Source organism: Falco cherrug, chromosome 6 (genome assembly GCF_023634085.1).
Source record: "Falco cherrug isolate bFalChe1 chromosome 6, bFalChe1.pri, whole genome shotgun sequence".
Lineage (NCBI taxonomy): Eukaryota > Metazoa > Chordata > Aves > Falconiformes > Falconidae > Falco > Falco cherrug.
The window spans coordinates 34,781,539-34,805,434 of NC_073702.1; the positions used below are offsets into that span (position 1 = coordinate 34,781,539).

Sequence of the window (23,896 nt, forward strand, 5' to 3'; positions counted from 1 at the left end):
CACCAGGTACGTGGAGGGGGGGGTTGAGGAAATTTTGAGGATTTCCTTTCTGCCTCGGTTTCCTCCTTTGAGAAGTGGTCTTCCACAGCTGATGGGGTTCTGGTTAAATCAGATGCCCACATCTTTCCTTTGCTGAAGACCCTCTGCAGAGCAACCCCTCTCTGGCAGGCAAGAGTTCCAGGCTGGGACCTTGCCCACAGCTGCAAAAGAGGATGCAGCCATGGTAGGAGAGTCCACCATGCCCAGGACTCAACCCCACACATGGAAATGAATCAGTGCTCCACACACAAAGGTCCCCAACCACCACGGGCAATGCAGGAGGGCAAGCAGGGCACCACTTGGGACCAAGAGAGGGAGCAGAGGGAGGGAGATGGCAACAGAGGGGACAAGCCCAAGTGTCAGCCAGGCAGGAAGTATTCCTTCCTGATTCTGAAGGAATCAGCATCCCCAAAATGTTCCCAGTAAAAAACCCCACAGGCTTAGTGAGCTGACCGCCCCCTTCTTTCCAAACACCCGCCCTGGAGGGCCTGTCAGTGAAGGAAGGGAGAGACTGTGGTGGGACACATGCAAGCAGTTAAGGTACAGGAGTCAGGATCTCTCCTGGGTGTATAAGCCATTGGCTCCATGTTATTTGGGACAGGTTCTCAGGGAAGTATTGGAGGCATATGTGGCCCTTCATCTTAGGTTCCAGCAGACTTCTGATTTGTTTAATACTTAGTGAACAGAGTGATGGGACAGTCTCAGAACTGTGTTTTTCAGTTCGTACTGGAGGTACTCAGAGGATTTGCAAAGTGTAAGAGCCAAGAGAGATGGAGCAAATGTGCAGGGCTGGAGCCAGTGTCACCATGTTGGTTGAGGGCCACCATGGGCACATCACTGTACCCACAGCAATTAGGAGTACCCTCAAGAGGAACAAGTCTATTTGCTGTTGAAGCTGAACGGACATAAAACCTCCCTTGGTTATATGGGTGTTTTTTCTGTATAAACTTGCTAATTGAGTTGTAAAATAAAACTGCAGCCTTTCCCCTCCAATTTCTGCTGCTGCAGCAGCGTGCTAATTTGGTTTTGGAAGGGGGCTGGTAGAAGATGGCTCTTTGCCAGCATGAAATTATGCACAAAAGGTTTGCGCTGGGAGAGAAGGGAGCCTGCCCTTGGAGTAGGGAAGGGCTGGGGGCAGGAGCTGCTGTGCCGCTGCACAGGGCTGGGGCGGCTTGGGAAGGTCCTGCAGCTGGGCTGGGCTGGGCTGATGGAAATTCAAGAAAGCCCAAAAGGGTTTAGAAGAAGCTGCAATGGAGAACAGATGGGAAACTCAGTGCTTGAGCACCTTGATAGGCGCTGTGTGGTTGAGAGGATGAGCTGTGGGATTTCCTGTCTCCCCTCTGTCATAGCCTGGCAGGATTTGCTCCTTGGGTCTGTGTACCCGTGTGTGTGTGCGTGCCAGCTGGTGTGGGCATGTGTGCCTGGTGTGTGTAGATGTGTGTACGTGCGGCTTGGGGTTGTGTGAGTATGTGCGTGCCTGTGTTTGGGTGTCCCTACAGACAGTGAGGACAGGGATACAGCTCTCATCACCCAGCAGTGCACTGCTCTGCCACGGGGATGGCTGTGCACAGGGCCGAGGATGGTGTGGTGCAAATCGCCACTGAGGAACCTATTGCTCAGCTCTTCCAGCAGCTCGCACCAAGCAGGGATTTGGCCCTGCGGCCCACACTGGCAGCTGAGAACGTGACTGGTCTGGGGTTGAAAAAACTGGGGGGAAAGAAAAACCAGAGAGTGTAGCCTACCTGTCTGTTGCATCAATGTGATTTTAACTTTCAATATACAGAAAAAAATGCAGTGACAGCTCCAGTCTCTGGGAATTTAGTGAAGCCTGGAGTTCCTCATGTGTGTCAGGTACACGCAACCCAACACACAGGAGGAGGTAACAGGCTCGGGTGGCCCCAGGCACAGCCTGCATTGACCGCTTTTGTACTTTTCACTTTTTCCCATGAAACTGGCTGCATGAAAGGATTCCAGGCAGGAGGCTCTAGAAACCATTGCAAGAAACCCAGAGGTTTATGGATAGACTTGTTTGCCCATTTTCTAAAGCTTGGCAGTCCTTCCCGTCACATCATCCTCCCAGCCTTCTGCTGACCCTTTGTTCCCTTCCCAGTGCTGCCCAGGGAAGGGAGCACTGACATACCCCATGGTGGAGGCATCAGGAGCACGGCTCATGGGTCTGGGGCCACTGGTGGAGGTGGGATTGAGAGGTGCAGGTTTTCAGCCTTCCCCATCTTCAGGAAGGGGTCCCCTGAGCACTCAGCCCTGTTGCTGCCTGCCCTGGTGCTGTGAGGGCACCCAGCTGGGGTCCCAGCACCGTGTCCGGGGGCGGGGAGTGAGATGTCAGGGGGTGGAAGGTCTTGTCGGATGTTTTTTTAAAGTGACCTTTAGTGTTTGAACAGCATCAGGCTGGATTTAATCAGAGGCTGATGGAAGAAAAACAGTTAATGAAGCCTTCCTCTGCCTGCCCTTCCTCTGCCTCCCGCCGCAGCTCCGGTGTCCTCTAACTGCTGGGCGGGGTGGTGGCATCTCGGCACCGCGCAAGGCCCCGGACAAACCGCGCAACGCTTGCAACCGCCGCGCAACCGCCGTGCGAAGGCTGCGCAAGCCCCGTGCAAACGCAACAGGAGGTGCTGTGTGAGGTGGGCCAAGGGCTCCGGGCCAGGCCAGGGGTTTCTCGAGATGTTGTCCCGAGAGCCGCCTCCCTTGCTCCGCGCTGGGTGGCCGTATGGAGCAAACCCGCTGGCTGGCATGAAACCCGCTCGAGATACCGGGACAGAGCACCTGTAAAATTACAGCAGAAAGAAATCCGAGAGGCTGCAGCGACAAATGCTCATGGGAAGAGATTGTTTGGGGGGGTGGGGTGGGGTGGGGGGTAGAGGGAAAAAAAAATGCCGTGTTTGTTTTGGCCAAACACCTACATTCCTTCAAATAAATCATTGCAGCACTTGTTTTTGTATTTGCAGAGAAATCGCAACAGACATAACCAGGGACTTAAGAGACTTGAAATAACATCCTAGTAAATACCCCACTTTGTTATTTTAATCGAGACCCAAGGAAACATCTGAATTTTACCAAGGAAACCCTCCGTGCAAGGGAAAAACATTAGCCCGCAGCCCGGCCGGGGCTTTTGTTTTGCGGCTGTGTCGGTCTCCCGAGGCGGAATTACCGGGGCTGCCGGAGGCGCGGGGCAGCGCGGAGCCCGGGCCCCCGGGGCCGCCCCGCAGCGGGTCGCTCCGCACCCCCTCCCTGCCCCCGCCGCCCGGTACCACCGCGGGGGGGGCCTCCAACACCGCGGCGGGGGTCCCGTGTGTCGCCCCCGCCCCTCAAACGGCGGTGGGGTGTCCTCCTCCAACGTGGGGCGGCGGGTCCCGCCCAAAATGGGGGGCGGCGGTTCCTCTGCCAAGCTTCCCCGTCTCCGATAGGGGATCGGGGTCCCCCGCCCCAGCAGGGGGTGGCGGGTTACCCCCCGATTCGGGGTAAAGGCTGCCCCTCCACTGCGGCCCGGGGGAGTCCCCTCTCCGAAATTCGGGCCCCTGCAAAGGGAGGCGGCGGGGTCCCCCCTCCAGTCCCGGACCGACGGCCGCCTCCCAAAATACGGATTTACCAAAAATAAGAGCCGCCCCCCGCCCGCAGACAAGGCTGGGGGGGCCGCGCAGCGCGGGGCCGCGGGGCGGAGGGGCGGAGGGCTGCCCTCCGGGTCAGGGCGGCGGGTGCCCCCGCAGGCCGGGGCCGGGGGACCCCACAGGGCGGCAGGGGGGGAGCCCCGGCGGGTCTCACCTGCAGGCGGAGGCGGGGCGGGGGCCGGGGCGCGGGCGGCGCCTCGGCGGGGCGGGGCGGCCGGCCGGCAGGGGGCGCTTCCGCGGCGGCGGGCGGCGGCGGCGGCGGCCGCGGCGGCGGCGGCGGCGGGCGAAGACGATGTTCAAAAGCGGGCGGGGAGCGGCGGCGGCAGCAGCACAGCGCCGAGCACCGGGCTGCCGTCATGCGCCTCCGCGCCGCCGCCGCCGCCGCCCTCTGCCTCTGCCTGCTGGGCGCCTGCCGCCTCCGCCGCGGGCTGGAGGCTGCCGCCGTGCGCGGCCCGTCGGCGGCCGCTCCCCAGCGACCCTCGGCAGCCGCGCCTTCCTCCGCCTCCTCCTCCTCCTCCGCCGCCGCCGCCTCCCCCTTCTCCTCCCCGTCGCGGAGAGACGGGGCTCTCCGCAACGGCACCGTGGTGCCGCACCACTACATGGTGGCCCTCTACCAGCGCCTGGCCGCCCGCCGCGCCCCCGGCCGCCGCGCCGACACGGTGACGGGCTTCGCGGAGCGGGCGCGCAGCGGTGAGTGCGGGACGCGCATCCCTCCGCGCAGCGCCGAGGAGCACCCGCAGCGGGGCAGGGGGGGGCAGGGGGGGGCAGGGGCGGGCTGCCCCGTCGGGACCCCGCCGTCGGGCGGGGGCATGTGGGTGGGTTTGGGCTTGAGGACGGGGCTTGGGAATGGGTTTGGGGATGGAGCCGGGGTTGTGCGGGGATGGAGCCGCTGCTCGTGCGTGGCTGTGGTGATCGGGCTTCTGCGTGGGTTTGGGGATGGGGAAGGGTTTGCGCGTGGCTTGGAGCATGGGTTGTGGGACGTGGCTGCTCACGGAGATGGAGCTTGCACGTTGGTCTGGGCACGGGGTCGTGCGAGGGGGTGGGGTGCGGGGAGCGGGGTCGTGCGTTGGTTTGCTCCCGGGGCGGTTGCACGGGATGCGGTAGCGCACGGGGATGCAGCTGGAGCTTAACGGGGTGGGGGCCGTGCATCAGTTGTGTGACGGGAATGGAGCTGTGCAGGAGCTTGAGCGTGGAAATGGGGGTGAGGACAGGGTGGGAAGGGGGCTGCGCGCGGGCACGGGGTCGTGATGAGGATGACAAAGGGGTTGTGCCCGGAGCTGGGGAAGAGGGTTGCCGATGGAGGGAAGTGTGAGGCTGTGCTTGAGCGATGGGGGTGGCGATGGGGTTGCGCATGCAGTCGGGGTCAAGGACGACTGTCGGAGCTGAGGATGCGGTTGGGGACGGGGTGCGAGGTGCAGCCCAGCTGGGGCAGGGCGGGCAGCGGTGCGGGCAGCTCTCGGCACCTCCTGCCACCTGATGCGCTGCCCGAGAGCGGCGCCCGAGGTGTGCGGCGCGGTTTGGCGGCAGCGTCCCCGGGACCGGCAGGGAGAAGCCTCTTCAGAGTCTTTGCAGCCTGAGAAACTCCCCGGGACAGCGGGCCGGGCCGGACCGGGCTGGGAAAGGAGCGAAGCCGGCGCGGTGCCCCGTGAGGGGCGGCTCAGCCCTGGGCTGCGGAGGTCCCGCCGACCCCGCCGTCTGAGCTCGGCATCGCGGGCCCCTTCTCGTTCTTCCCTCTCTTTTGCCCCCTTCATGCCCGCGGATCTAATGATAATAATGCAATAAACAGGTATATGCACTTAACGATTTATATATGTATGTATGCATACATATACATTGCGCCCTGCCGACGAAATTCAGTCGGATGGGTGAAAAAAAAAAAAATCCCGATCGAATAAAATGAAAACACAAAGTGAAAAGCAGCCCCAGCCTCCCCCCGTGCCCGTCGCCGGCTGCCCCGGGCTGGGAGAGCGGCGGCTGGTGGTGCGGAGCCCCCCGCAGCTCCCCAAACCCATCCCCAAGCCCAGCAGGGGTCGGATCCTGCCTGCAGTCTTTGCGGGGAGGTTTTTGCTGAAAGCTGGTGGGGAAACGGCGGGGGAGCCAGGCGGAACGGGGGGGGGAGGATGCTCCGGTGGGAGGGTGGGTAGTGCCCGGCTTGGGATAGCCTGCGGAAAACTGCGCACAGGTCCTGGGAATTTTCAGCGCAAAACGAAACCAGATGAACTTTTCAAAGGGATCTCCTTATCTGCTCCTCACAGCAATTTTAGATCTGCTTTTAAACTAATAATAACAATAACAGTAATAATAATAACAGTAGCAATAATAACAATAATAATAGTAGCAAAAGTAACAACAACAATAATAATAATAACGAATGACAGGGAGAAAAATCTTGCCTCCCTGGAGGGCGGTGCAGGCTGCAGCCCGGCGGCAGTGCCCGTAGGAGGGGGCTGCAGCACGGGGGTGTCGGGCAGGGCTCTGCTGGCAGCGGGCTGGAGGGACTTGGGCACAGCAGCAATGTTTGCAGCATGTCCGGATCAGATTTCTTGTTAAGAGAGGGAGAAAATAAAAAACAACCCTCCCAGAACTCATTCATCTCTTCTCCCCAACTCCACCTCCTTTGTTTTTGGTTGGTTGTTTGTTTTTTTTTAATTCACATTGAGTATATTTAATCAGTGCCAGAAACTGTGCGAGTCTGTGTTTGGGCTTTGGATCCACCAAACATAGTGACAAATTCAAGCTGGGCTCAATTTCAGCTCCTGGGAATGCCTCTGTCAGACACCCCGAGGTACAGCATCTGCTTCCCTGACATGTGTGCCTGTGCTTGCCTGCAAAGGAAAATGAGATTTTTTCACAGCATTTTACTTTGCATGGCTGGGGCTGGGGGCTGGGGGTGGTGACAACCTGCTGATTGGGGATGGGGCTGTACTGTGCAGGTTCAGATGGGACTTCCGTGTCAAAACAGGATAGTGATGCAGCTGTGGGCACTGAAACACCCGGGAGGAGCCACAGAAGCCTTCTCAGAACGCAGGGAAGAGTGCTGATGAGGAGCCACTTGCTTGAATTGATTCCTCCCTCCCTCTCTGCCTTCTCCTTCCTGGTTTTTTGTTTTTTTGTTGTGTCCCGTCCGTCCCCCCCCCCCCCCCCCCCCGTCCCCCCGTCCCTGTCCGTCCCCCCCCCGGTGCCTCCAGCCAGAGTGATGCTCCTTGACACAGGGCACACAGGCTGTCCCTCCTGGGCTGCTCAGCAAGCCTTGCTGCTCAGCAGTCATCTGCCCCGTTAGCTCTGTGTCTCTTGCGCCTCTGTAATCAGAGCTTGGCTTCAGCTTGTTGGGGTTTTATATATTTTTATTTTATTTTATTTTTTTTTTATATCTTCCAGATGCCTCCCCATCTGCCCCTGAGCAGCGATACCTCTTCGACATCTCCAGCCTGCCCGAGGCAGAGGAGGTGACAGGTGCAGAGCTGCGGGTCCTGCGCTCCCTCCCTGAGAACCGGAGCTTGGCCCTGTCCCCTGAAGGCACCTTCCACCACCTCCTCCTCTCCACCTGCCCAGCCTGGGATGGCGAGGAGCCCCAGCTGCTGGACTCTAGGGCTGCAGACATTTTGGATGCGGGCTCCTCCAGATGGGAGGTGTTTGATGTCTGGGAAGCCCTGCGGGATCAGAGGCAGAGGTCTCTCTCGGGCAAGCTGCTGTGCTTCCTGCTGAGGATCGTCTCGGATCAGTCGGGGCGGCTCCTGCCCCCCTGGCAGCTGGGCTTCAGCAAGCCCCGGCCACAGCCCCATGAGCGAGCCCTGCTTGTGGCCTTCTCCCGCACACAGAGGAAGGAGAACCTCTTCAAGGAGATCCGGGATAAGATCAAGGCCCTGGGCAGCCCCCCCTTCCTAGAGCCCCCTGATCCTGGCCAGGAGGCATACCCCAAGCGGAGGAAGAGACGGACCACCATCCCTGCCCGGTCTGGAGGCAGAGGCCACGGGAAGAAGGCGAAGACCCGCTGCAGCCGGAAGCCCCTGCACGTGAACTTCAAGGAGCTGGGCTGGGACGACTGGATAATTGCCCCCCTGGATTATGAGGCATATCACTGCGAGGGGGTCTGTGACTTCCCCCTGCGCTCCCATCTGGAGCCCACCAACCATGCCATCATCCAGACCCTGATGAACTCCATGGACCCGGAGTCTACTCCACCCAGCTGCTGTGTGCCCTCCAAGCTCAGCCCCATCAGCATCCTCTACATAGACTCTGGGAACAATGTGGTTTACAAACAGTATGAGGACATGGTCGTGGAGACGTGTGGCTGCAGGTAGCAACTTCTGCAGCTCTCCCCTTCCCCACCCTGCTCTTCCCCACCCAGCAGCCCTGCCCCATTTTATATATATAAATATAAATTTTTATATATATATATATATACACACACATACACATTTTGGTCTGTGCCTTTCCAAAAGCCAAGCTCACAGCAGGTGTCCCCTGTCTTCCTGGGGCCGTGCTGGCCATAAGCCTGGGAGGGATGGGGGATGCCCCCTCTGCCCTGTCCCAAGACAGTGAGGCTGTAGGTTGGCCTCTTCCTGGGCCCCCTCAAAGAAAGTGACCCCCACCACCCATGCCGGGTTTCCGCAGGCTCAGCTGGGGGTGATGCACTGTGGTGGGAGGCTGGGCTCCCTGCCTGGAGCTGCTGCCATCTCCGCGCCTTGCCTGCTTCCCCCCGGGAAAGGGGGACGCAGCCTGGCAGAGCCCCCAGGGAATGCCCGCTCAGCCACTGAGCTCCACCTGGTCTGCTTGGTTTGCCCAAGTTAAGCTGACACCTTCTTTCCCAAAGGTTTTGGGAAAGGTCTGGTCAAAATTGTCTCGAGGTTGGGGGGCGGACCAGAGCGGTGGCTGCAGCAGAGGTGTCGGGCCAGCATCACTCTCCAGCTGTGGCAGTGGGGTGCAGGGGAGGTGGGAACACTCTTTTCTCTGGGTTAAAGGAGTTTTTCTGGCTGCCTTTAAATCGCTGCCCTGGGTTTGCCAGAGTCAGAAGGATGTACCCCGGGGGGAAGGCAGGGCGTGGAGAACCCGTGGCTGTGGCAGGTTGAAATAATTTGGTCCATGCCTGTTTGCAGTGGGGAGAGATTTGTGACTCTGTCGGGGACAGGGAAGAAGTCCCCCATAACTGGAGGCTAAAGTGAGAGTCAGGTCTGAAGCAGAGCTTGTGCTCTCAGCAGGGATGGGAATGGCCCTGGAAGGTGTTAGCTGGGGATGCCGTGGCTCCGTATGGTTCGAAGTGCTGGCCCTGTTGCTGATGTCCTGCAGGAGGTACTGGCTGGCGAGTCCGCTCCCTTTCCTGCACGAAACCCCATTTCCAAGGCACACTAGGCACTTGGCATCAGGCCCATGAGTCACACAGCTGTCCTCAGTGTGTTTGGAGAGAAGCAAAGGTCCCGAGTTCCCTGGGGAAGAGCGATTTCACTCGGGTTCTTCTTTTCCCAAATAATGTCTAACAGCGCTAAGTTCCACCATACCTTCCTTTGGCACCGATTCCCCAGTGAGCTCTGTCTCTGCCCGGTGTGCCTGCCTCTCCCCACTCCATTTAGGGAGCCTGGATCTGCTGGGAACAGATGTTTCCCATGCAAACGGCTGAATGCCATCCTCAGAGACTGCTACTTAAAGTGGGTGCTTTGACCCATGCTGAAACGGCTACGGGATTTTTGTAACTCAGGAGCTGAGCATAAATTGTACCTTTAAAGCAGAGAAGGCTGGCATCGATGCCAAGGTGTATTTTGGATGCTGGGAAGCATTTCTGCTGCACCTTGGTGGCTTTTGGTACCGAACTTCAGGTTCATGGCTGGGTTGGCTTAGACCAGAGATGTATTTGCACAGATTCTGCTTTTGATGATTTTTTTTTTTTTTTTTAAACTGGTGGTCAAGGTGTGTAAACATCAGTGTTCATTAGTGATGGTAGCTTGCTTTTGGGGGTTTTCATGCTAGAAAACGTGGGATTTTTTTCTATATAAAGCCAGTTGTCCTCCATCTTGGGGGTGTTCTGCTAGGGAGGGCTGAACCTAGCCAGGGCAGAGAGGGTGTCACCTCAAAGAACTCTACAGAGATCCAAATGATTTCAAAGGTCGGGAAAGCCTCAGTGAGGGTCCAACAGCCCCCTCCCTTCAAAAAAATAGTACGTCAGCAGGGAATAAACCATGTCCATCAATAACAGTGATATATATATCTGCAGGACTGAACTCCCCAGCCCCCCTCCATCCTTACCCCGCTGAGGTCTGCTCTGCATCCTCAGGCTGTGGCCATTGGCAACTCAGGAGAGCAAGTGTGGTACCCGTATGCCTTGTGTAACCCCCTTGACAACTGCGGAGCTTCTCTGGCTTTATATCCACGTATCCAAGAGGAAAATCTGGCTCCCTACCTCAGCATGAATGTAAATATATATTAAGTGCGATGTACCCATACCCAGGGGGTGTTCACAGGTGGAGGTTAGCAGGGGTGAGGAAGAATCAGGTCTGTGCTGGTGGGTTTTCTCACTGTCAGCATTTGTGGGGGGCGAGGTGCAACTAGCGGTGAGGAGGGGTCGGCGGGAGGGCTCAAGGCTTTCCTTTGACCTTTGGCTTTAGCGCAGGCGGTTAGGGAAGGAGGTTGGCACAAGCAGCACCGGAGCTGCTTGCTCTAGGAACGCTACGTCATTTATAAAGTTACCAGGCTTTCAAAGTACCTAATTTTTCTGTTGCTGTTGGTTGCTTGATAGTTTTTCTCACTATTGAGACAACTTTTTCTATGTTTTCATTTCTTTTGCCCCCTCCCCTTCCTCCAAGTGTTTGCAGTAGAAGCTCGTGAGCAGTTCAAATCCAGGCAAGTTATAGGCAGCTCTATCCACCTGGTGGCTTTTGTGAGTCTTGGCCAAACGAGTGGCCTGAGACCTGCTCCTGTGGGACCACGTCTGAGGGGGTGCTGATGCCAGTGACCCTGGTCCTTGTGGCTGTTGTTCAGCCACAGCTGCAGGGGATGAACAGACAGATAGATAGATGTCACCCACCTCAGGTCTGGAGATGGCTGATGGAGAGCGGGGTGATGGTTTGGGTCTCACGATGTTTTACCAGGACCCCAGTGCTGGGGTGCTGTGTGCTGCTGGGGCTCTGTCCTGAACCCCACGATGGCTTTGCTGGCCCTGGGGAGAAAACCTGTGGCTCAGTCACTGCAGTTTCATCACCTGGAGCGCTATGATAAAAGTGTGTGTGGGGGACCATTTGGGGACGGTGCAGAGGCCACGGCTGGCAGAAACTCCATCCATAGTTTTGCCCTTGTGGGAAGCAGTCCTGGCTCTCCTGGCTGCAGGTACCTCTCCCTAAACAGGCATGTTTGGTGGGACATCAAACCTCAGCCACCCAGGGTGAGCCCAGTGGCAGTGTGGCCCTTTGCATTCACACCCATGGTGACACCGCCATGGTGACCAAACCAGCCACTCTTTTAAGAAAGCATCTGCTCTTTTCCTGGTCAAACAACCTCCGGAGGACAACGGGAGGGTGAAGGGTGGCATTGGACACTCTGCTTGCCTAAGGGGACAGGAGAGGGAAGCACCTGGGACTGCTCCAGGACGATGACTATGAGCAAGGCAAGGCTGGCAGGGAGTGGGGCTGGGGCTCTTGGTGAGTAACTGTGCTGCTCCCCCCTGGGCAAGCACACTGACTGCAGCACTTGGCACTCATGTTGCTCACTGCTCTTGGAGGAGTATTTCCAGAGCAAAAGCCACTAGTCCTCCTATTATGAATACCTGTGTGCTGGCTGCAAGGGCTGCCTCTCCATCCCCAGGCAGATTCAGAGCTTGCACCCAGACAGTTGGATCAGGCTTGGGCAGCAGCCACCAGAGCCGTTGCAAATGGAAGTGTTGAGGCCCTGGTGACGTGCAAAAGCCTTTTGTGGTCAGGGAGGTTCCCACAGCTGAGATGCTGCAGCCCTGCTGCACTGGGGAGCAATGGGGGGCTGTATCTTCAAAGGGCAGGGAGGAGTAACTCCTGCCTTCAGAGGCAGGTAAGCTGGGCATCGTCTGCAGGGTGGTAGTAGCCCAGTCCAGTACCCCAACCCTGGAGCTGGTCCTCCGCAGAGCATCACCCTCTGCCATAGGAATGGTCCAGAAGCAGTGTATTTCTGATCGGTCACCTCTTGCCTGAGCTGATTTTGGGGCACATGTAAGCATTATAAATAAGAGACTAGAGACTGAACATGGACAAATATGAATTCAGTGGACTCAGAGTGTTTTTAATGGATAATTTTAGGTTCACAATCTACAGTATTTATGTGACCTTTCCAGTTAAAAAAGCCAGTTTCCATGCAGAGTATATTCTCCTGGAGGATTTGTTTGACCTTCAGCACATTTTTATCTGCAGGATTTAATTACAGTGAAGCTAGAAATATTAAGCATTTGAAGAGGACTTAGATATGTAAGCTTAACTGTCTCCCCCACCAGTGATTTGGGGAAGGACGCCCGGTCAGGACAGGACTGGTGTGTGTGCCTTGCCTTGGGGCTCCTTGAGCTCTATAAAACTAAAGCCTGTGCTTAAGGCACTGCCTGCTCTGTGTCCTGAAGCCCCCTGTCCAGTGGAGTCCCATAGCAGGGACAGTCCGAAGAAAAATGGCTTTATGCCCAGTTTAACTGCCTGATGACCAGGGGTGCTTCTGACCTAGAAATAATTCCCAGCAAACACAGATTTTATCCTTTTTCATTTTTTATTTTAAGGAATAATTTTTTATTTAATTCTCTTAAAACAAAGTGATTGTATAACATCCCCCCCCCCCCCCCCCCTTTATTTATTTATTTTTTTTACATCATACTTCACATCCAGTGGTAGAAGGGAAATGAGAATCCCCTGGCAGGGAGAAGGACGTTCATATGGAGAAGGGCTTGATTCAGGCTTGCAGCATCTCTGTCCTGGCTAGCTGTGTTGATCCCAGCAGCCTTGCTTCTGGTCAGTGCTGGCAGATGAAGCCATGTCCTCTTTGGCTGTTTCTGGTGCTTGGCGTACCCATAAGGAAAAGACTGGAAAGGCACCACTTCCGATTAAAAGCAAACCCCAAGCCTTGAGCCTTCTGCTCAAGTCTGCGTGCCAGCGACTTCTGTGTATATTTGCACCATATGGATTTTAACTCATGTCTTGATTACACAGCTCTTGTTCCTGGAGAAAACTGGGTAGGTCTGCAGTGATTTATTGGTCACACTCCCATTGCAGAACAAGCAACTCCTTTTACTGTTGGCAGTTTTAAGCCCTTATCCCACAAACCCGAACATATGTGTTTAGGGAGAGTCACCTGTGCTGGACCCCATGCAACAGCAGGCACATGAGGCAGGATGAGATGGGAGAGGCTGGGGCATCACTTTAAGATGCCCTGGGGATGCAGATCCCACGGGGCTACAGCTGGGCAAGTGGAACGGAGCACGGGTGCTGGTGGGTTGCCTTTGTCTTTGCTCTCCAGACTTAACAGTTTTGCTGTGAGCTTTGGCTTGATGTGCTTGTCTGCGATAGCAGCATCTACAGTTACTCGCATCAAAAAGCACGATGTGTGTTGATGTGACAGACATGTCGTAAATACCAATTCAGCTTATACTCACATTGGACTAAACCAAGTGGGAAATGTCATGGTTTCCTGCCGAGCACATAGTGAGCCCTGAAATACAAGTGCCTTCTCTTTTGTCTGCACTGGGGCAGCACAGCCATGTGGCAGGGAGAAAAAAAACCTGTGTGGGGCAGCGGCAGTGAGGGTCTGGGTATTGCACAGAGCTTGTCATGAAATGGGCTGTGCCACTGGATTTGAAAGATGGTCAGACCAAAAGGCTTACACTTGGACCTTGGTTGGGCAGTTCCACCAAATTGCTTGCTGTCCCCCCTGTCTTTGGTGAAGCTGAAGTTGCGGCGTGGATTTTTCACCCTTCACATCACCCTCAGGGGAGGTGAGTGGGCAGAAAAATCTGTGTGGGCAAAACCAGGCTCTGGTCTTTGAGAGTGGCATGGTTCTTCTTTGAAGTCACCATGACCAGCAGATGGAGAGACCGTGTGTGTCCCACTGGCATCAGAGCAGCTTCCTCAGCATGGGGGATCCCTTTACAGCTACAGGGGGTCCGAATGAGGATGCTGGGTAGCAGCATGAGAGCATACCAGCATGCCTTACTACTTGGAGTGCGTCCTCCACAAAAACACATCAGGGAGAGGAGTTGGGAGTAGCTGTCCCATGGATGGGGTGTTACTGATAGTCACAAGCCTGTGACCTTGCATCGTGGGGGGAGATTTTCTGCCTTTCCTGTCTTTGAATTAATGGCTGGTAAAAAAGCAAGATATTCCAGGCTGATATATGCATGACACCATGAATTTTGTCATGAGCTGGTTTACATCTTCCATGGTAAAACCAGCTGCATTCGGTCTTTTAAGGCTCTTTATTCCTAGTACAGCATGTTGCAAGGTACACAGAGGCACAAAGATGTCTCTGAAAATCAATTATCCTTATCAGTTATCAGCAAGCATTCTGGGCCTTTGAAAAACGACCAAAGTTAGGAACTCCTGCTGGTGTAACCCACTGACCAAGGACCCCACCCTACATCTCGAAGGATGCAGTTCAAGATGTGTAGCCATGCAGCTGCTTTTTCCTTTTACTGGCACACGTATCTGAGCAGCCCCCTGAACTCACCGTGTTGGAGGGGAGCCTGATGTACGTGGTGGTGGTGGGGAGCATACCAGCGGGCTGGCTGGTGCACCGCATTTAACTTTTGGCTGAGTGGACTAGAGGAGGAAGCATTGGGCAGCAGAGAGTTTTCATGGAGGTCGATACTGAAAAATCTTAAACCGAAGCTCGATCCATTCCCAGAAATGGCTGAAAACGAAACCCAGCCATTTTTCACTGTTTTTACAGCAGGTTTTGCTCTTCATTTTTCTGTCATCACCAGTTATTGGTTCATTCATACATTTTGTGAGCTCATTCTTCTGCTTTGGTACTTGTGCTGATACTTCAGGTTTTCAGGATGGGGAGCACGGAGACTTGCTGTGGTGTTCGGTGGGTGGGGGGAGAGTGGGGCAGGAAAGGCTGAGTCTCAGCATAGGAGCCTGGGGTGCAGCCTGTGCCCTCGAGCAGGGGACAGTGAGGGGACAGGTCTGGCAGGGTTGAAGCCAATGGGAGGAGAGGACCTGCTCACAACAGGTCACAGGCTCAAGTGGTTTTCTGAAGGAAGGTGGAAGGGCTCGGGTCTCCCTTCCCCTCCAGGTTGCTGTGGTGTTGGCCTATGCTGGTGCCACCCAGGTCTCCACCATCAGAGGAATGAGAACCTTCCTGAGAGCTGTGGCATTGGTTTTGGTCCCAGTTTTTGGGGAGATGGTAACGTTCCCCACAGAATTTCATTCATTTCCTCCATCCTGCCTTGGTGAAGAGAGAGGAGGGAAGCAGGAGGGAAAAAAATAGAGGCAAAGTTTAGGGCTGCCTTGTTCCAAAGCTGGTCATCCCAGGGAGCTGCATGCCAGCTGTGTGCTGGGAACTGCTGGGCACCAAGGGGCTCACAGGAGCTCAGCTGTCAGCAGTAGAGCATGAAATAACATCCACAGGCCAGGAAAAGGGATGGTCGCACATGGAGGGGCCAGGCTTTCGTCCTGGAAGAGGTGCCAAAGTTAAGGGGTTGTGTAGGTGGTGATCAGCTGGGGATGGGGCGTTTTGTAGGGGCAGCAAATCCTCTCCTTGGCCAGAGAGGGAGGCGATCGCCCTGGTTACATTCATCCGATGTACTGTGAGTAACTGACCTTTTATATAGCACTGGGAAAGACGGGTCTGAGTTTCTGAGGTGCCAAATATCCAGTGCTCCCATGGGTTTCAGTCAAACCCACATTTGCGCAGTGCCTTTGCAAATCGAGCTCTTGCAACCTGAGGAGTAGTTAGGGGCTTTGCCTACCTGGAGTGACCAGCTCCATGTTGCGCTGCAGCTCCTTGCTGGAAAAGCTGGTGGAGATGCTGCTCACAAGAACTGAATGCATGTCCATGCAGGAAAGACCTGCTCTGCTCTTGGTGCTCCTCATTTCAGATGCAGGCAGGAGCAACGTCAGCCCAACTTGTTGATCCAATTTGCTGCGTCCATGCATATCCCATCACTGCATGCTCTTTTTCTGAAGTCAAGTCAACACTATCTGGAGCTCCTCTGACAAAATGAGCCTCTCTGCTGGTCAGTCATGGTTTTATTTATATGTTCTTTTCTTTGATTAGAAAGGAAACTGAAAAAGGACTTGCATTTCCAGTAGCTGTATCTCTAGTAGTTAAAATTTTTTAAGCAATACTCATATCCCTGTGTGTGCCTCTAAACTATCCATGTATTTGTTCAGCTTTTTCAGGTCTGAGTGTGTGAAATATCTCTTAAAGAAGATAGCTCTGTAAGTGATGGTGTAAATGCACTGTTTGTATGTATTCTAAAGTTTAAATAGATTGTACATATGGGATTGTAAATGAACTGTAAACAGCAATCTATATTTTCTTGAATATATTATATAGCAGTATATATTTGTTAAATAAGTATTCTTGTATACTCTTCAATAATCTTTTTAATATTTTGTACAGATAAGTTTATTAAATATTTTATTGATAAATAGATCTCTGCAAGATTTTTTTCTTTTGAAGAGTTGTGCCTCTGTCCTGAAACCAGACAGCTCATTTCAGAGCAGCTTTCCTAAGTCACCTTTACTTCCTGGGCTACCTAAGGTGCTAAAACCCAAAATGAAAAAGCCATTAATTCTAATTAATTAATTAAATTAATTAATTTTAAACTGCCTTCCTTGGCAACCTCAGGTATTTTCCAAGAAAAAGAGTTGCAGAACAGTGTGTGTTTGCCATGGCTTTATCATCAAAATGTACATCCCTTTTCTTCCCTTGTGTTTCTGAATAGAGTTCACCTGTCTTGACTAGTAGCTACCTAGCTCCAGTCAGCCAAACAGGATTCTCTCTGCTGCCTTGAACAGACAGCTTTAGAGGCTCAGAAACATTGAATTGGGGGGATAAATATGAGAGCTGAAGAACATTCCCTGCTCACATCACGCTTTTGATGACACAAAGCTAGCCTGATGGGTTTGGCTTGAGCACAGGACTCTGACCCTGCAGGAGCCCAGCTCGCCGTGGTCCCCGCAGAGGGAGCCCAAGGCAAGGGTCTGCTGGAGGGATGAGGGAGGAACCCAATGTGGTTAGGTCTGGTGAAAACATCCCCTTAGGAAATGAGGAATTTCAAAATTTGAGAAATTAAGAAATACCTAGAAAAAATGCAGTAGAGAGATTTTTTCCTTCAAATCAGGTCTGGTAGTTTCATTCCTGTTGGGTATTACTGGTGCACATGATACATTTCCTAATACTTGAGAGATTATGCTGCTATTACCACCTCAGCAAATGTTTTGTTAAAGATTGCTTTTAACTGACTATCGTTTTTTATTAGTTTGTTCTTCCTTCTTTCAAATTTCTTTTTTTTTTGTTTGTTTGTTTGTTTTTTTTAATAGCTTAATAAAGCACCCTGGGAAATGACATCCTTTTGCATTTCTAGTAGGTGGACTTTAAAAGTTATGGGACACCCAGAAAGCAGGGAATCTGTAAGATTAGCTTAATCCATCACATTAGATTAATGTTCAGGAATGGGCTGTCAAATAGCTATACGGCCTTTTTCTCATCTGCTTTCACTAGGACATCATAGTGGCAAACCCAGAAGTTTCAGGGAGAGTGAGTTGCTTTGGCATGTGCTCCTGCGGTGGACATCACTGAAGTGCCTTGGAGACAGTGAGTGAAGGTAATAGGGTTATGACTGCCTCCGCTACATCCCTACTGCATACAGTACTGTGAACATGCAGGTGTGGAGTAAGGCATGTTTGGATGCATGGAAGAAGTCTTCAGTGCATCAGGCATGTGTTTTAGTCATAGCAGAGCACTCCCAGTTTTCAAGACTCAGAAAAAACACATGGAGAACTGAAAAGAGAGGTTTACCTGAGGGACTTAAAAATTATTTCTTACAAGACTGGTATTTTCTAGGCTGTCCCTTTATCTTAGGCACACCCACAAATACAAGGCCAAGCTGGGGAAGGCATGGTGATTTCTATTCCCAGTGGCACGTGGAGTGATGGACCAAGCATGAGCCACCTTTTGGGCAGTATCCTGCATCCTCACATGCTCCTTTACTGTCACATTGGCTGAGAGGGCTTTTGGCACAAGTTCTCTGGCTAGGTGCGTGGAGGGAGACAGGATAGCCATTGCCCCCATGCCCCCCTGCCCACTCTGTGTTCAGTTTTAGAGGAAAATATTATTGTTATTTTCAACAAAACATTGAAGGGGGAGAGCAAATGGTTATCCACAGGAATCCCATCGTGTCTTCACTGAAATCAACAGGAGCAGTAGGTTTGCCTTTGGTGGAGTGGAGGCAGTTTTTTAGTTCATGTACTAACACAGCACTTCAGACTTCTATGATTTGCAGCATAAACAAGTTAATCCTCATACATATTCTGAAAGCTGAGCATTGTCATGGTCAGTTTGTATGTGAGAGAAATCAGAGGCACAGCAAAGGCAGGTGAGAAGAAAATGCAGGCCATTACTGAAACAGGGCACAGTCTCACTCGGGCACCTAGTGAATTAACCCTACAGCAAATGCCTGAGCCCCTTATGGAGTAAAAAACTTAGTTGGTGCCTGCCAGCACCTCCAGAGGGAGATCTGGTACCCCGACAAGCAGATATCTAAGTTAGACCAGACAGGGAATTTAGACAACTGTTTTGGGAGTACAGCCTTACAAATTGGGGGCAAGTCAGGTGAGCCAGCTCAGCTTTGCTTTAACACCAGTTTTCCTCTTAGCATCTAATCCAAAGTCCAGTGAAACTACTTTTAATGTCTACGTTAATGTAAATAGGTTTTGGACCAGGCTCTAGCATCTGCTTGAGACTTACCTGAAGCCTCTCATGTACCATCCCACTCAGTCCTCCACAATGCAGCGAGTTCAGAAGATGCTTGGGGACATCACTAGGACATGTTTGCTGTGAGGCTCAGCTGCAGTCCCAAAGTACTCTAGTACGAGAATTTAATCTTATTTTCAATAACTGATATTAGGCAGGCAGGTTTTCATTACTATGAAAACTTAAATCCTCATTATCACAAAGTGCTTAATTCCATAGGAATCCAGCTGCATTGGACTGTCCTGTTTTGGTGCAAACTAGAAGGCGATACGAGGATAAAAGGAAACTCCTGTCTTGCATGTAATATTTTTGTAGTGAAGCTCTTTGTTCGTGTCATGTCACCTCTGTTGCCCTAGTCTCAGTTAACTGATCATTTGGGTCTCCCTAAGCCTATGTGCAATCCTATTGACTTTATTGAGGCTATACTAGGGCTGTAGTTGGAGTTACACATTCCAGTTTGCTCTGGATGCTTCAAAACCTGGTGTGGTTTTTTTGTTTGGTTTTTGTTTTGTTTTTTGTTTTTGTTGGTTGGTGGGTTGTTTTTGGTTTTGGTTTTTTTTTGGTTTTATTTTGTAGGTGAAAATACAGGTTCCTTCCTAATAAACACTGATGAGTTGCAGTATGATGAGAGCAGATGACATTAACACCCCAAAACATTTATATTCTGTAAATGCTATTCCTTGTTTCCAACAAGTTAGATCGGAAGAGCTGAATCCTTATAAATTTTTCAAGGTGCCTCTTAGGGAAAAGGAGTGGCTGAGTCCTGACACTGGGAAAGCCTGTTTTTCTCAGTTCCAAGCCACCTCATCTTCATACGTAAGGATTTCTCTTAATACATGAAGCACAGCGTCTTTTAGAGCTTGGGGGCTTTCAGGTGAGTTTGTTGAAGATGTTCATAAACTGGAGGAGTGGGGGCATCCCCCACTGCCTGTTTCATTGTGAACTGCTTCAGATACATTGGCAAAAAATCTTCGAGTGTCTGACTGGCACACACTGCAGTCAGATACAGACTGAATCAGCATTTTAACATTCTGCATTTTATTAGCTGCTGCAAACTACTTTCCACAACACAATTACTTTCCTGCAAGCATGTTCCTGCAATAGATGGAATGGAAAAACCTAGTCCATTTACTATCAGCTTCAGTACTTGAAAACAGTCTTTAATTCTCTCCCTGCTTGTCCCATCTGAGCATGCATGTTAGCCTGTTTCATAACTTCTGCATGATGCTACTGAGAGCAAAGATCGCTTCTGGCAGCTGGCTTGTAGTGTTACTGCTGTATCTGCTGCTTGTACTCAAACCCCATCAGCTGTTCCAGAAATACATGTTGTTTTAATAGTTCCTGGTCACTCACAAACGCTCTCTGGATTCTTATTTTGTAAATGTGCCAGGAAAGAGAACATTTGTCTCCAAGTGAAGAGCCTCAGAAACATAGTGTAGTTGGGAGTCTGAGTGTGACCTGTGACACAGAGTAAAACAAGTCTCTTGGGTCTAGTAAGTTTATCCAAACCCAGTAATAGTTTGAGTGACTTTATTAATGATAACATTGAACATGTTGTTTAAAGTCTTTGCTCACAATTAGCTAGACCAAAGAAAGGGACAGGCAGTAGATGCATGTATAAACCCATTTTCTGTAAAATAAATACGTAAATGACCTCAGCTGCAGAGAAGAGATTATCTGTTGTGGCTCATGTATGCAATCTGTCTCCTGTGAGTTAAGAAACTGGTGTTTAGGTTGGAGTCCAGCTCCAAATTCTTCACCATAAACACTGCGCAAACACTCATCAAGCTTCCTGATGGGACAAACCTCACTAATCCAGACGCTCTATAGCTCGTTCAAAGCAGCAAACATGGAGCTGGAGGGAGCAAGGGGAAACACTGATTATTTTGGAGTGGTATAATGGATAAAAATGCTTAAGTGAGTCAGGTGCCTACCACCCACTGATTTTCTCTGCACTTGGCAGATGTCTACATTGCATGTGAAATCTGGGGTTTGGCAAGTATTTTTGCAAATTTTGTACACATGAAGTAATGAAGAAGGTGAACTAGAGACTAAACAAGTTATCAAAATAAAGAATCAAGTTACATTTTACCATAAATGTCTTTATTTTTGTTACTGGATTTGTGTACTTTTTCATAAAAGGTATAGATCTAGCAAAACACTTGAACACGAGTCAGTCATTGAAGCTAGCAGGATTACTCGTGTGGTGAGAATTAAGCACAAATGTGAATGACAGAGATTAGGTGCTACTGCATACAGTCAATTCATTTGTGATAGGTTTCCCCACAATTCTAGAACAGTCTAAAACAGGCAAGACCACACTGTATTTTCGTGGTAAATTAGCACATTTGGACCACAAGCACTTTTGACACTCTTTGCCTGGTGTCACGGTGAACACCATGGGCTTCAGAGGAGCTAGATTCTCCTTGTTTGAGATCTGCCTCTCTGATGAAGTACAGCTGTGACAACTAGACCTGTGCTTTTCTGCAATGAAGAGAGCAGCAAATTTTCACATCTTAGCCTTACAGCAACAGCTTCTAGGAAGAAGGTAGCAACTGAATCAATATAGTTTTGATAATATTAGAGAAAATTCATTTAAGAAAATCATAAGGCATTATCCTGCAGTAGATCTGGTCATCACTGACCAGATGTAATCTCAGGTTAGGTCTTAATGCAGTCAGTAGGATCTACTGTAATGGATTAACATTTGTATAAAAGGCATACACAAGTCAAATACAAGTATTGCTAAATTAATTCCTCATACAAAGTATACGAATAATGCACTGTAAACAACTGCTTCTCATAGGTGCTTCAGTTTCCAGACTTTAATAGTTGCTTGTCATCTTTGGTTAATGCACGATCTTTTCTGTCCTCAGGAGATCCACTACAACAGCTGAACTTTTTACAGACTGAGTCCTTGCTTGATTACCTGATTCCACATACTTTGAAAAACAAATGCTTATTTCAACCAGATCAATGTGTAAACCAAAACAACCAAGTGAACTGTATTTTTTATGTTGCTAACATACAAACAGGTGCATATGTCTATATATACGTGTGCATATATATATCCACATATGTGAATGCCCCCACCTCACTCTGCCCCAGGGAGCACCTAGGCCAACAGATGTATTTGGCATCTGCTGTAAGGCCATCCAACAGGAACAACAGAAGATGCCAACATCTGTGGGCTATTTAAACACACACAGACTCGTTCAACTGTGGGTTCCTAAAGTGAGAACAAGAATCGTTTTGATCATGACTGAATATGGCCCTGTAAAAAGAAGGGAAGTCCCATGACTCTCCAATAAACAGAATCAGTTGCATGGGCACAGTCCTTTCACTTTGAACGTATCTGGCTCCTCCCCACGCGGCTGCAACTGCGGTCGCAGCACTTCTGCCTCAAGCATCAGTATCTGTTTATTATGTGGCAGTGTAATCTGAAAAGCCACTGGCTAGTCTCAAAAGCTAAACCAGTTTCTGATGCAAAGGTCACTTAAATCCACTGTCTGTCCGCAGGTTTGAAAACTAGTCCAAAATATCCAGGAAGTGAATTCTACTGCAAATTGCTCTAGATATTAGTGAAAGATTCAAGGGCGATTAAGAGAGAAGTGGAAGGTGTGTATGTAATTGTCTAAGAAAACCCAGGAATTAATTGGTCATTCTACATCACATTAAAACTGTTAATAAAACATGTAAGTTAGATAGCCAGTGCATCACCTAAATTCATCTGTTTGCAAGGGCAGGACTTCCCCTGACTATATTCTGTAGTGTTTCGCTTATTTATAAATGTCTCTATGAACTCCACAGGGACACTATTTCACAGGTTCAAGGCTAGAAAGCTTTTCCTGATTACACTTGGCTCTGTTCCTTTCACTTACATTATTTTTCATTTCTAGCTATTGCCTGTAACTTCTGTTATCACAACTGGTAGGATGTCTTATTCTAGTTTTCTGCCACCTGTAAAGGAGAGGGATGAACAACTGTGAGGAACAGTCTACTTGTCCGCAATGCGCTATAGCAAGGATCTGGTTCTCAACAGTGACATTTCATGACATTTCATGGGTGCAATCACAGGAGAGCAACAGTCATCTTCTCATTGTGGGCTTATCTAATTTGTGGCTTGGCAGAAAAACTTATACTTCAGTCCTTAGGGCAAAGAACTGCAATTTAGGCATGCATCAAAACTGGTTTAATTCCTCAAAGTTGCTGAGCAAGTACTGTTCTCATGGACTTCATTAGGAGAGCTAGGCCGCCTATAAGTAGTTATATATGGATTCTGAAATCTATTTTAACCTTTTAATACTGGCACTTTTGACGAGTGTCCTTTACTTTCTCTACAGTTAATCAAAATATAAAACAGTTGGCAATATTCCAGACAAGAGCTCTGTATGTGTTCACTGAGTGGCCACAGTTACCTTATGGGTATTTTTAATACCCTGTGGAGTCCAGGCAGCACCCTAAACCTCTTCTGAGACTTTGGAGAGACTGCACACCTCATCTACACACCTCTCTTGCACTCATCCTGAACTCAGCCTGACCTTTGATTGATCACCAACCCCCTCTGGCCTGGAGGATACACTGTTAGGGTTGTCCTGGAGCCTTGGGCTGTTCTGGCTGTCACGCACCAGGGTTACATGGACGGATGAGACATATGGAGAGGGTCAGGTCTTTCACAACATACCAGGATCCATTGTCAGGATCCGTCCCCAGGGAGATTTTTATCCGTACAGAGTAGCCTGGTATTTCTTTCCAAGGCAAGCCAGCTGGGATGCCCTAAACACATCCCTGGCAGTTTCCCAGCAGATGAGTGAGGTGACAGTAACTCAGGTACACTTGTAGCCAGTGAATCTAGTACCAGTGTTGTCTAGAGTGCTAGCAGACAATAAATATTCCACCCTCTGCCAAGTCCTGCAGAGTCCTCAAGATGCAGGATGAAGGTACATCACCACTGAATCAATAAAACTATACTTTGGACCAGCCAGTCTCTCTTCAGCTTTCTCTAAAACATGTCAATAGAAAACAAGCCATAATCTATAATAAACAGAAAAAAATAGGACAGACTCTCTCACAAAAAATTACATGTTCACAAAATAATTACATAGTTTTCTTGTTGATCACTGAATCTATGTTTATAATTTGGTCAGATCATCCTGTAACCAGTCTGTAATCATGGCAGCCATCTCCTTGCTGGCATCCAGCACAAAGGCATGGCGGAGCCCTTTCTCACAAAGTCGAATGTCCCCATCTGGAAAATCCATTTTGATCTCATCGTAGTAGTGCTGTGGACACCAGCTGTCTCCAGTTCCATAGTAGAAGATCAG

General features: G+C 50.8%; 2 protein-coding genes across 4 annotated transcripts in view; one reads left to right on the top strand and one right to left on the bottom strand.

Annotated features, from left to right (window-relative positions):
- The first annotated feature begins 3,953 nt into the window (after positions 1 to 3,953).
- Positions 3,954 to 16,301, top strand: GDF7 (growth differentiation factor 7). Its single transcript, XM_055714874.1, has 2 exons — positions 3,954 to 4,352; positions 7,041 to 16,301. Exons 1-2 carry the CDS (start codon positions 4,019 to 4,021, stop codon positions 7,961 to 7,963), a joined length of 1,257 nt encoding a protein of 418 aa, XP_055570849.1. The 5' UTR covers positions 3,954 to 4,018; the 3' UTR covers positions 7,964 to 16,301.
- A 4,352-nt stretch (positions 16,302 to 20,653) lies between these two features.
- Positions 20,654 to 23,896, bottom strand: part of LDAH (lipid droplet associated hydrolase) — a 124,634-nt gene continuing 121,391 nt past the window's right edge. For all 3 annotated transcript variants that reach the window (XM_055713710.1, XM_055713709.1, XM_055713712.1), the window contains one exon: positions 20,654 to 23,896. In XM_055713710.1, coding sequence (XP_055569685.1) covers positions 23,705 to 23,896 — 192 coding nt within the window. In that variant the 3' untranslated portion in view covers positions 20,654 to 23,704.